This window comes from Alosa pseudoharengus, unplaced genomic scaffold (assembly GCF_046254945.1).
Source record: "Alosa pseudoharengus isolate Yale_2024_CS ecotype anadromous, Long Island Sound unplaced genomic scaffold, YU_APseudo_1.1 YU_APseudo_1.1_scf_14, whole genome shotgun sequence".
In the NCBI taxonomy this organism is placed as follows: domain Eukaryota; kingdom Metazoa; phylum Chordata; class Actinopteri; order Clupeiformes; family Clupeidae; genus Alosa; species Alosa pseudoharengus.
Genome location: NW_027468609.1, coordinates 35,560,016 through 35,572,534, shown reverse-complemented (window position 1 = coordinate 35,572,534; position 12,519 = coordinate 35,560,016). Strand labels below are relative to the sequence as shown.

Here is a 12,519-nt window from a genome sequence, read left to right as displayed (position 1 = left end):
GCCTGCTTACCCAGACATGAGGCAGAGCTTTGTATTATTACATTGGAGTACATCAAAGTACTGCATGCTGAGAGCATTCACATCCCATAATTACTGTCCACCTCTCTCCATAGAGGGGACATAATGGCATGCCTGGTTTGTCACGGAAATAGGTGGTGATTGGCAGAAAGTGGGCATAGCTGGTATCAGGAGCGAAATGCTGAAAAAGGGGGCTGAAATATTGCTACCTGCCGAAGTGGTGGATGCAGAGAGCCCTGTTGCTTGGTTACAGTTGATAACGGCAACAGAGCTCTTTTTAACAAATGCCTCCAGCCCCAATTATTTTTATAGCACTCAGCCACAACCACACTGAGGTGGAGAAGTAGCATGATACAGTGAATGCTTGTGTCTGGGAGATGTAGAAATCAAACATTATGGGTGGAGAGAAGGAGCCAAGATAGTCATGTCTATTCATTCAAAAAGAAAACTCCAAACTTTTCACAGACCTCATGATACAATCTGTCTGTCATTCCTCAGGGTCAAATCAAGGGAGGCTTGTGGTAAAGGATAAAAGGGAGTAGGTGATCACGAAACAAAATCGAAACAAGGGTACTATTTTAATTTTCATCTACACAAAACACTGCAGTCATTTGGGATCATTTCCATTCTTTAAATAATAATAATAATAATAATAATAATAATAATAATAATACAAAAACACTTCAACATCTTTGTTTTTACAGTGACAAAATATCCCAGAATGCACAGCACACTGATGTGGTTCGCCACATACACACACACACACAGGCATGATAAGTTTCAACTGTTTACATTAGTAACTCTGAGACGGTGTGGGTTGGTTTTTGTGGCCAGAGAACCACTGCTGAACAGGGACATTGTTCAGTCTGACCACTGAGGTCAACAGGGGGACAGGCACTGCCTGGAAACCCAGCCCGCCCGCCCCATTTCTGTGGTTTTCCATACTGGTTTGGGATCAGCCTTTTCTTCCATCCACACTATTACCCCCCCTACATCAACAATCTACCGAACAACAAACACAGAACCAACAACAATATGCAGACCATACCTTGGGTTGGCTTATGTTCTCTCAACTTCACAACTAGTACCATCTAATGTCTATGAAACATGCAGGTTATCTACAGTAGTAATTACACAAGGCTGAAATCACCAACACCACGGAGCTGCCAACTGCTGGTACGTTTGGAGGCAAAGGTGCTGAAATGAGTTCTGCTCTTGACACAGATAAAAAAAAAACCCAGACTAAGGCAAACATGTTGTTTAGTTTGTTGAAACTGATACTAGAAAAAGGCAGGACGAGTTTTGAGTTCATTACATAATTAGATAATGGTATGATTAGTATTAATCAGATAAAAGTAGTATTTTAACTGAAACAAAAACAAAAACAGACAGAAATAAACAAGCAGGTAGTAGACAGTCCAGTGTTCTTCGTAGGCAAATGTAAACGCTGGGCTTGCATTCGAAATGAAGGTGTGAGGTCACCAGGGCGGATGAATGCATATGTTTGTACAGCTGTAGTGGGATGTGAGTGATAATAAGGGATTATGGAGATGAAAGAGCTATTTCAACCCTCATACCATAGCCCTGTTGTCATCAGTCTCTGTCAGCAGGCCACAGATGAATAATGGATAGTGTGATAAATTAGAGCAAAAGATCATTAGAGTTGACGTTGTCGTCCTCTTCTTGTCTGCCCAGCTGCTGCCTGCTCTTGCTTGACAGCACAGCCCTTGAAACACCCCAACAGGGAGAGTTCTGTGTGTGTGTGTGTCAGTGACTGTCCTTGACTGTCCAGGCTGTCTCAATGTCTCTGTGTGTAGAAATGACAATGGGTGTAGGATGAAGTATGGCTTTACAATTGTATGATTATGGGTGTTTGTGTGTGTGTGTGTGTGTCAGTGTGTGTGTGTCTTTGTGCTTGTGTGCTCTCATAGCAGCAACAGTATGTGCAGATACAGCGGCAGCAGCAGGTTGTCAATCTGCGACGTGTAGGCCTCTAGCATGGCCACTGTGGTGATGGAGCCCACCACCCACGAGTAGCTGGCATTCAGGTTCAGGCTGCCGTCCGCCAGCAGGAAGATGGCCACGGCAATGACCTGGGCGAAGACCGAGGTGGCCGTGCCCTCCATGGTCTTTTTGGTGCCGGGCCAGCGGATCTCCCCGACCGAGCTGCCGAACACGGAGGCCACGGCATCGCCCACGCCCACCGAGAGCACGCCGGCGTAGGGGAGCAGGCCACCGGCGCCGGGCAGGCCGCTCTTGGGCACGCAGGGCCCCGGGGTCAGCCACAGGGGCAGGGACACCCCCACCAGCAGGTAGATGTGGGTGAGCACCAGTGGCCCGCTGTCCCGCTCGTCCAGGAAGTGCGTGAGCATCCGGCGCAGGTGCGGCCCCAGCGGAAGGATCCGGAAGAAGCGCACAAACTCCAGGAAGAGGAAGGCGCCCAGGCAGCCGGCCGAGGCCAGGTGCAGCAGCGGCCGGTCCAGCACCAGCCCCGGCACGAAGGTCAGCACCGTGAACACATGGAAGGCCTTGCGCACAGCCGTGGACGCATGCTCCTTCTTGCCACCCGAAGAGCGCCGCTGGCGCCGGTTCTGGTGCATCACCACGGCGACAGCGGCCAGCGCCAACAACGCCCAGTAGCCCAGCAGCCACGGCCGCCGGCTGTCCACCGCCAGGAAGTAGATGACCCAGGCGATGGGGTGCGTGTTGGTCAGCAGCGAGAGCCAGGGCAGCAGCAGCCCCAGGCCCAGCACGGCCGTCAGCACGTGGAAGAAGAGGGAGCCGGCCCACGAGCCGGCCTCCAGGAAGAGGAAGAGCAGGGCGAAGATGACCCCCAGCATCAGGCAGCCCACCACCACCACCGGCAGGTAGTACTGCAGGGGTTCGGCGCGCGTCTCGCCGGCCGTGCTCAGTGACCGCTTGATGAGCTGGTTGATGATGACGCTGAGGGCGGCGATGACCAGCAGCGCCTCGCCCGGCGTGAAGCAGCGCGGCAGCAGGTAGAGCAGGATCAGGCTCAGGTAGACGAAGATCAGCAGCACCTCCAGCACCTCGATCACCTCCGAGACGGTCAGCGTGTGCTTGGTGCAGTAGAGGATGGCGCTGCTGGCTATGCCGGCCACCACACACGTGTTGGTGGGCACAGGCCGCGTAACGCCCAGCGCGATCAGCGAGACGAACAGCGCCAGCATCATGCCCGTCACCGCCACCACCAGGGCGAAGCGCTCCATGTGCACGTTACCCGCCTCGATGCAGCGGCCGCGCAGGGCCAGGCCCAGCAGGGGCATGACCATGCTGGCCGGCAGGACGCCGCTGCTGGCGCCCGAGCGGAACTGGAAGACGGCCGCGCCGGACCGCAGGAGCCGGTCCCACTTGTGCTGGACGTAGAAGGCCTGGATGGCCAGGGCGATGCAGCACCACGACAGCGGTGTCCACACGGCGGTATGCACGAACAGCACCATGGCGAACACCACTGCCGACTCTACCAGCACTGGATTGGTCTGCATGGCTCAGGAGGCAGGGGGAGAGAGAGGAAAGAGAAAGAGGAAGAGAGAAAGAGAACTAGAAAGCTATAGAGAGAAAGGAGCAGGAGTTTAACGCCTACTCGGAGAAAGAGAGGTGTGCCGTCATCAAATTTTCACACAAGGACATGCCAGGACCCAAGTCACATCTGTGAAAGAGAGGAGAGAACAGAATGTGAGATCATCCATTTCACATAATCACAAATCAATAGCAAAAATCATTGTTAACCATAAATACATTCTTAACAAACTGAACACTTCTATAATTGTCCGCAATCACAATGCTGACCTTAACTCAAAGAATGCAAGAGGACAGTTAAGCAATGCAGCACATACTTGCGAAAGTTTAATGGCCCCTGCGACTGCTGCGACCTCTAGTCAGACTGCACTTTGACACAGTGAGCGCCAACACCCAGGGGTGCCTGCACGTCAAAGGGAAAGAGCAAACCCTGACTTTTAAACATATCGAGTTCTAAATGTGTTTTTAAATGTGCTCTGCAAACCAATATGCGGATCTACTTCCTCTAACACATTGAATATATATTAACACATAACATTCGTCGCCACTTGACCACTATCCGCCGTAGCATGCCTAATGGAATATAATGTTGAAAGTAGAGCGTAAATAGAAAACATAGTCAAAATTTAGGAACAATGCATTCAAACAGAATTGCACTTCAGAGGCATAAAAGGTTCGGGAAGAAGAAGCAGTAGTTCCACATCAATGCGTAGCATAAACAATGCATAGCCTTGCTAGCCAGCCTATTCATAAAACAGATCTTACGGATGCTTTCATTCATTCGTTGAAGACATCAAAGAGCTGACAGAAATATCACACATGGTATGGAAACGTATGAAACTCCATTCGAGAGAATGGCCAATGATATTTATACCAATTATACCAATAATATCAACGGTAATGTAACGGACTATAGTCCATTATCCCCGAATAATGGAGTGTCATTTCTGAGGGTGCCAAAAGGAGCAGCTGGCTGGCTGGCCACCACTGAATGGTTGAGGTCTGTGCGAGCTCAGCACGCAGCAATGAGAAACCTAGTACACTGTACAAAATGAATTTCAAAGAAAAGGGCGTACTTACCAAATACATAAATTCACTAATTCAGTTAACGGCAGGATTATGTTATCTACTGTCCATTCAAGCTAACTAATATTTCTCTCGATCAGCTGGCGAACTCACATCCGCACGGAGGTAGCCATATTTGACAGCTATATCACGTGGTATTCTGAAGGCATAATATGAATACCTGAATAATTTGAACACGTATATTTTAAACGATATCAAAAATATATAGAGTACTATATATGACACATATTTACTAAAATGATGCCCCAGTAATCTACCATATTTATTTTAAAATTGAACAGGTCACGTGACACAGGTCCTCGTTTTGCTGATTGGTCACATGTGAGGATGAAAGATGGCGGACTCGGAGATATGTGTCAGGTAAATCTTTGAAAACTAAAGATTGTTTTGTCAGACTTTCAACCCAGTTCGTGTAGTGTGAGTTTGGGTTTTATTAAGCCCTGCACTTTCTTCTTTCTGGAGATGTTGATACAGTTGAAGAATGACATGTAAATAATTCAAAACGTCATTTACATCCCCTGTGTTGGAGGGAACGTGTTGCTGACCACATTTGAATAGCATTGCTAATTTGCTAGCTCCCGCAAGTTTTCGAATATCATAGCTCATAGGTCAAGTGTGACATTTCTTGTCAAACGTCCGACACATAATGATGTAGTGATACAGACAACGTTGATGGTACTGATGTGAAATTTAATTCACTGTCTTTTGTAATAGAACGTAGTTACTGAGCTAGCTAATGAGAAGTAAGTTGCCATACACAGCGCAATGAAAACAATGAATGGCGGTTAACTTGCCGAACATAAGTAGCTATATGCTTATGCCAGTCTTGTAAGGTTAATGATGGAGACATAACTTATTCTCCTGTACTTGCTCTTTGTAATGACGTTTGTTTCTATTTTTAGGAGTAGTCGGCAATTATGGACCATTCTGCTTGGAAGATCTGCTCTGAGAGAACCCGTAAGGAAACCCACATTTTTTATGTCAAATGCTAAAAATAGCCAACAGCTATAAATATGTTGGCGAACCACTATCTTGTTTTGCAGGCTATTATGGTTTATATGGTTATTATTTATTATATTCGGTGCAACAACTTGTTTGACTATAAAGTGCAAATATGAAAAAAAAATTGTACATCCTCAGGCCAGTCGCAAATGTTCAGACTAGGCTTAAAATGTTGATTGCTCTTCTAACTTTGTAAATGTTAATATCGTCTCTTTAAGCTAAAGAATACTTTTAGTTTTTGCTTATGTAATGCCTATAGTTTTTTTCACTATTTATCTGTGTAATATAGTTGCATATGTCGTTGGTGTTGTAATGTTATCATAAAATATCAAGTAATGTATCAACCAGAGGTATTGTGATTTAGCTAAATTGTCCAGTCCAAAATATGTAACTCTGAGTCATTGAATGTTGTTTTGACAAATAATTTGAAAATGGGCAATCATGTAAAAACGGTTCTGATCTGTCATATATTGATTAGTTGTCTGTAAGAGGATCTTGATTATTGAGTTACTCAAGTTTGTGTTGCTTTAGGCCCAGATCGAGGCAGAGTTGGAGAGACACTGGGAAAGGCTACTTCAGGGGCTGAGCTATTACAAACCACCCAGGTAATACGCACATTCACTCAAAACAGTCCAACAAATGGAGGACACAACATACTAAAACCTTGTCCTTACCCACCTTCATCCACTAGTTTAAATAGAGTTGGATACCTGTGCTAGATTAGTACTGAACTTTTTCTGTGATTGTATGGCAGCACGGCATCTGCGGACAAATTGAAAGCTGACAAGAATGTCGCTGCCTCAATGAAGGAGTTTGGCCTCAGGATCAGCAAGCTACTGGTGAGGCATTAATTCTCTCTCCATGTCCTAGTAATTACTGCTGTGCTTTGTATGTATGATACATAATGCGACTGTATTATTTACTCTGTATGTTTGTTAATATTTTAACATCTGTATAACACTTGTATCTTTTAGGTAACTGTTAGTCTATTTTTTTATTACATGTCTGCATACTGTATGTGACCGTAAGAAGCAGACCTTGGCTAATATGAAGCTCTCTTGTGTGTGCGTTTGTAGGCTCTGGATGAGCAGCAAAGTGTGCAGATCTTACAGTCTTACCTGCAGGAGGACTACAGAGGAACCCGTGACACACTCAAGGTAAATACTTTGGGTCTGTTGAAATTATGGGAATGAATATTAACCACTGTGTTGATAATGGTTTACAATCTGTCCTCATGAGTCACAGACAAGGAATTGCTGTGGTTTAACCTTCTCTCTCTTTCTCTCTCTCTCTCTCTCAATATACAGACTGTGCTACAGGATGAGCGGCAAAGTCAGGCTTTACTTCTGAAAGTAAGAGTTTAATATTGGTTATAAAGTGTGGAAGTGACACCTTTCTTTCTGTATGTCGTTGCCACTTGACAACCATCCTTACATGTTACACCACAGCTGCCTGGTGGAATATAATGTTGAAAGTAGAGCGCAAATAGACAAAAAATATTGCACTGATACCACAATATCACACTGATATCTTGAATTTGACTTGCATATATACCAGAGCTATGTAACTTTGGCATAGGTCTGCGCTCTCTGAGTGCCCTTCTAGTTAGATGTTGAGTTAGATTTTATTTGATAAATAATTAGCTTTTCTACTTCATTGCGTGACTCTTAATATGTGATCTTTTGTCTGTGTGCAGATTGCAGACTATTACTATGAGGAGAGGGTGTGTCTTCTGCGCTGTGTGCTCCTCCTCCTCACTTACTTCCAAGATGAGAGGCATCCCTACATGGTACGCAGCTCATTTACACTCTCTCTCTTTCTATGTGTGTGTATGTGTGAGAGAGAGAGAGAGTGTGTGAAGTACCGCCAGCACAATGCTGTGATTGTTCCAGACTCTCAGTATGTAGTGGTTTAGTCTGGAATGCAGGATAATTCTGAATTGGTCTGACAAGTAGGGAGGCACCAATTGTGATGTTTTGGTCTGACTCAGACAACAATGTTAATAATATTTTGGCCATTAACCAATGCCAATACCAATATTTATTTTATTTGTTTGTTTACTTTGTTTTTGTACTTTCATTTGGCCATTTACCAAACCAAAATAATCATCATCAAAAAATAACTGAACCATTTTCAAGTGTTTCAGCCCTCATAGCATCTCTGAATGTGCCCGTCTGTATGTAACAGAATTGATGTGACATAACAGGTAAACATCAGCCACTGGCATCAATAAATGTCATTATTTGCCGATAGGTCGAAACCAGTCAACAAGGCCAATATCGGCCAATACCGATGTAAGGCTGATATATCTGCGCATCCCCACAGACAAGTGTAGCTTGTGGAGCACGTAACACTCATAGGCAATCGTGTGTGTGTGTGTGTGTGTGTGTGTGTGTGTGTGTGTGTGTGTGTGTGTGTGTGTGTGTGTGTGTGTGTGTGTCACAGACTGAGTATGCTGCCTGTGTTGGCAAGCTGGAGAAAGACCTGGTGTCCAAATACCGGAAGCAGTTTGAAGATCTAATCAAAGCTGAGGCACCAACATGGGAGACTCATGGGAACATGATGGTGAGGAAACACAGAAATCTCTCTTCTCTCTCTCTCTCTCTCTCTCTCTCTCTCTCCCCTCCCCACATTCTTATATACATACCTTGTAGCAGTCTAACACCCCATTCTTGCTTGTTTTATGTTCGGAAAACCTCTATTTAATCTATATCAGTTTACTGCCTTTGTAATGGTTGAACATGAGCGAGTCCCACTGACGTTAACGTTGAGGTGTGTCCCTGTGTTCAGACTGACGGGCAGGTGTGCCGCTGGTTCAGGCAGTGCTTGCGGGAGCAGGCGCTGCTGCTGGAGGTCATGTTCCTCTACTACGCCTACTTCGAGATGCCCTGCACCGAGCTGCTCAGCTTTGCTCGCCTCTTCAAGGAGTTGGGCTTCGGCCGACGGCAGACCAACAGACACCTGGTGGACAAGAGCATGGACCCACTAGTGGACCGCATCGGGTTGGTGCACACATGAAAACACACACACACACACACACACACATATGCCACATTATTAATACTGCTTATATGTGCCAAGATGAATTTAAACTGCCATGTTTGTGTACATTTACGTTGTTTTGTTGCTGTGTGCACACCTTTCATTTTTGCTGGTTTATGCAATTGCAGATTTTATCATTTTATTTTTTTGTATTTCAGTGCATACAAGGCAGTGTACTGTTCAGTCACACGTATAGATATAAATGAATGTTTGTTTATATTTGTGTTTTTGTTTGTGTGTAGGTATTTTAGCTCTTTGATCCTGGTTGAGGGAATGGACATTGACTTCCTACATAAGTGTGCTCTGGAGGACCGCACAGACCAACACCAGTTCCACAACACCCCTGAGCTCTGCAAGGTCTGACAGCGAATAAAAATACCCAAGTGTAATCTGTTAACCAATCAAAATAAAGTAGTATTACCTCCAGACCAATCACAGTCTATCTGAGCATGCCCAGATATGTTAGAGCTGACTGAGTTTTTAACAAGGCACATTATAGGCTACCAGATGTGAAGTCCTGTATGCCCAGACATGCTTTCTGTGGTTTTCATTGTGGCTAGATTGATGATGCACTGACCAATGCCATGATCATGTACTGATTTGTTAAAGCGTGATGATTACTGTAATTTATAACATTATTATATCATGTAATGTGAGGCAACTTTGTTACACTGCAGTAATGAGGACTTCAACAAGTGTGTACTTTTGCAAGGGCTCTCAAGCTGACGTGTGTGTGTGTGATAGGAAATGGACCAGATGCTGGTGACGTTTGGGGACATCCCTCACCACGGCCCCGTGCTGCTGGGCTGGGTGCTACTGCGTCACACCCTCTCACCCGAAGAGGGCGCCGCCGCTGTCACACGCCTCGGACACATCACGCTGCAGCTCACCGTCTTCAGCTACCTCACTGACATGTTGCAGGCCCTCGGCTCCACTGGGAACAATGTGAGGGACTGAGACACACACACTCACACACACATGTGAAGGCAATCTCGCCTAAGCTCACTCCTCTGTGCAAAGACATTCCCATATAAACACTACGGTGGCATCTAGTTCCACGAGACCATGGAGTCATATCCACACAAACAAAGTCCTACTGTGTGCATTGGTATTGCATAGGAGACACTTATCTAATTTTTTCAGTTTTGTTTGTGTGTGTGTAGTGTACAGCCAGCACTGCTCGAATGTGCATCTACGGCCTCCTCTCCTTCGTCATCACGTCATTTGAAGAGGACACCCTTGGCAGCCAACAGGTGAGCTCTGTTCCTCCCCATGCTTGCTGTGTCAAAGCCTCCTTTCTAACCACAGACTAACTCTACATTGCACTGCATTGAATTGAGTAGGTTTGTAAGTCCCGTCTCCTTCCTCTTCCCTCCCCCTGTCCAGCACCTGGTTAATGCCGTGTGTGAGGTGTTGGCTGCTCCCAGTTTGGCTGAACTCTTCTGGGAATCGGTGAGTGTGTGTGTGTGTGTGTGTGTGTGTGTGTGTTTCTATGCAAATAAATCAAAGGACAAATGTCATTAATCAGATGTCAGATGTAGTCATATGTCAGCCTAATCATAGTGATTTTTGTTAACTATATTTATAGTGCTTCTCTAGCATTTTGTAATGACTAAGCTCGTCTGCTCTGTCCTGCAGAAGCCCAACATGGGCCTGGGGATGATCCTGGACAGTGCGGTGGGTGTGTTCCCCCACAAGCCACGCCCTCTTCTCCAGCTCCTCACTGCTCTACTGTCAGACAAACCTACAGCCAAAAAGGTACCTTACACATACCCTTACATCTTATGCAACAGGAAATAAAGGACATTATGTTCATAAATACACTAATACACTACACACACATACACACCCTTTTCTTTGCTTATTAAGATGCTTATAAATTAACTGTTTGACATGTAGTATACCACACATTCACCTTAAAGCCAGCATGTATGAAACATATTTCTTGTATGCATGCTACCTGCTTTGGTTCTCTTCAGTGCAGTTTTGTACCGGTCACCCTGATCTCTTCTGTTTTCCAGGTGTACATGTTCTTGGATAAGATGTCCTTCTACACAGAAGTTTACAAGCACAAGCCCAACGATGTCGAGTCCAGCGACGATGAAACGATCTGGAGAAGAAAAGCCCCAAAGCTCATCTACCCATTAGGTTTGTGTTTGTTTCTTTGTGCATGACGTGTGTGTGAGGCGGCAAACTAAAAGTAGCCACCATATTCATCCTCCATGTTCCCTCCCTCCCTCCCTCTCTCTGCAGGCTCAGGGCAGACTAACCTGCGCATGCCCCTGGGTGTTCTGGGCCAGGTGTCTGTGAGCCCAGATGGCTTTGTGGTGCGCTGGGAGTACAACTACTCCTGCTGGAGCCTCTTCACCTGTGAAATAGAGATGCTTCTGCATGTGGTCTCTACTGCAGGTACACACACACACACACACACACACACACACACACACACACACTGTCAAAGGTGTAGCGTGTAGCATTTCGTGTAGTACTCCGCTGTGAAATCTCCAATTGCAGACACTTCTCACTTTCCTCCTCAACTCATTCACTGTCTCCATCTCTCATTCTCTGTCTGTGTAGATGTGTTGGTGCACTGTGAGAGGGTGAAGCCCATCCTGGACCTGGTTCATCAGGTGATCAGCACGGACTGGAGTGTGTCGGACTGTCTCCTCCCGCTCACCTCCCGCATCTACATGCTGCTGCAGAGGTGCCCCTCACACACACGCACGCACACACACCTAACGCACACTCACCTGTCTAATCTCCATCTACTGTAAAAGCTCAAAGAGCCCTTATTGAAAATGGCCCACTGACTGTGTTTCAGGCTCACTTCCGTTATAAACCCACCTGTTGATGTCATCACGTCATGTGTGAACTGCCTCACGGTGCTCGCTGCAAGGCAGCCTGGGAAGGTGGGTGTGGTCAGTGATGGAGAATAAGACACGACTCGTTAAATTAATACAATGTAACTCAATGTTTACAATGTATTTTTTTGTGTGTGTATGTGTGTAGGTTTGGTCCAGTCTTCACCACACTGGTTTCCTGCCATTCACTTCCTCCCCTCTTACAAACATGGCTCAATGTATCAGGTAAGTCTTCACGCGCACATATATACTTGTGTTTTATACTTGACACATGGAAATTAAGCGCATGTAATCTTTGCATCCAATCACCAATCATCATTTTATGGTATTATGGTTTGGTCCACGTTTCAGTGCGGATGGGATGCGAGCTGGTAACTATGGCAACTTGTTGGTGCTGATTGAACAGCCTCGTGGAGAGTATGCTGTGACCATTGCCTTCCTGAAACTAGTCACCACGCTCGTGAAGGTGAGCAACAGCTCGTTTATCCTTGATCACATCCCTACTGCAGCCGTGGCCTACTGGTTAGCACTTCGGACTTGTAACCGGAGGGTTGCCGGTTCGAACCCCGACCAGTACGCACGGCTGAAGTGCCCTTGAGCAAGGCACCTAACCCCTCACTGCTCCCCGAGCGCCGCTATTGTTGAAGGCAGCTCACTGCGCCGGGATTAGTGTGTGCTTCACCTCACTGTGTGTTCACTGTGTGCTGAGTGTGTTTCACTAATTCACGGATTGGGATAAATGCAGAGACCAAATTTCCCCTTACGGGATCAAAAGAGTATACTTATATATACTGACAAATGCTACAACTTGGGCTACACTACGTATGTTATAGCCTGATCTGTGCTCTGCTCATGTTAATCTTAATAAGCATCATGTAAATATGTTTCTCGGCTTATGTTTGGGTAGGTGTTTTCTGTGCATGTATGTTTGTTTTGGTGTATGTGTGTTTATTCTGTGGAGTCAATATAA

General features: G+C 45.9%; 2 protein-coding genes across 3 annotated transcripts in view; one reads left to right on the top strand and one right to left on the bottom strand.

Annotated features, from left to right (window-relative positions):
* Positions 1–35: 35 nt before the first annotated feature.
* Positions 36–4,758, bottom strand: dolk (dolichol kinase). 2 transcript variants are annotated; one of them, XM_076283366.1, is made up of 3 exons: positions 4,639–4,715; positions 3,876–3,961; positions 36–3,688 (listed from the first exon to the last, which is right to left on the bottom strand). In XM_076283366.1, the coding sequence occupies exon 3, from the start codon at positions 3,522–3,524 to the stop codon at positions 1,944–1,946; it is 1,581 nt and encodes a 526-aa protein (XP_076139481.1). In that variant the 5' UTR covers positions 3,525–3,688; positions 3,876–3,961; positions 4,639–4,715; the 3' UTR covers positions 36–1,943. The 2 variants fall into 2 exon arrangements, with proteins under 2 accessions (XP_076139481.1, XP_076139482.1); XM_076283367.1 differs by lacking the exon at positions 3,876–3,961 and having other exon boundaries at positions 4,639–4,758.
* Positions 4,759–4,960: 202 nt separating this feature from the next.
* nup188 (nucleoporin 188) overlaps positions 4,961–12,519 on the top strand; it is a 23,138-nt gene continuing 15,579 nt past the window's right edge. Inside the window, exons 1-20 of the mRNA XM_076284836.1 lie at positions 4,961–5,004; positions 5,547–5,601; positions 6,178–6,251; positions 6,401–6,485; positions 6,723–6,803; positions 6,954–6,998; positions 7,343–7,435; positions 8,092–8,211; positions 8,437–8,648; positions 8,931–9,045; positions 9,433–9,633; positions 9,852–9,941; positions 10,075–10,140; positions 10,327–10,446; positions 10,710–10,836; positions 10,942–11,097; positions 11,266–11,392; positions 11,510–11,597; positions 11,698–11,774; positions 11,901–12,015. Of these exons, the coding sequence (XP_076140951.1) occupies positions 4,979–5,004; positions 5,547–5,601; positions 6,178–6,251; positions 6,401–6,485; positions 6,723–6,803; positions 6,954–6,998; positions 7,343–7,435; positions 8,092–8,211; positions 8,437–8,648; positions 8,931–9,045; positions 9,433–9,633; positions 9,852–9,941; positions 10,075–10,140; positions 10,327–10,446; positions 10,710–10,836; positions 10,942–11,097; positions 11,266–11,392; positions 11,510–11,597; positions 11,698–11,774; positions 11,901–12,015 (2,073 nt within the window). The 5' untranslated portion in view covers positions 4,961–4,978. The remainder of the gene's footprint in view (positions 5,005–5,546; positions 5,602–6,177; positions 6,252–6,400; positions 6,486–6,722; positions 6,804–6,953; positions 6,999–7,342; positions 7,436–8,091; positions 8,212–8,436; positions 8,649–8,930; positions 9,046–9,432; positions 9,634–9,851; positions 9,942–10,074; positions 10,141–10,326; positions 10,447–10,709; positions 10,837–10,941; positions 11,098–11,265; positions 11,393–11,509; positions 11,598–11,697; positions 11,775–11,900; positions 12,016–12,519) is intronic.

Bases quoted from the DNA above. Each gene is read 5' to 3' on its own strand.
- dolk (XM_076283367.1), bottom strand. From the start codon at position 3,524: ATGCAGACCAATCCAGTGCTGGTAGAGTCGGCAGTGGTGTTCGCCATG.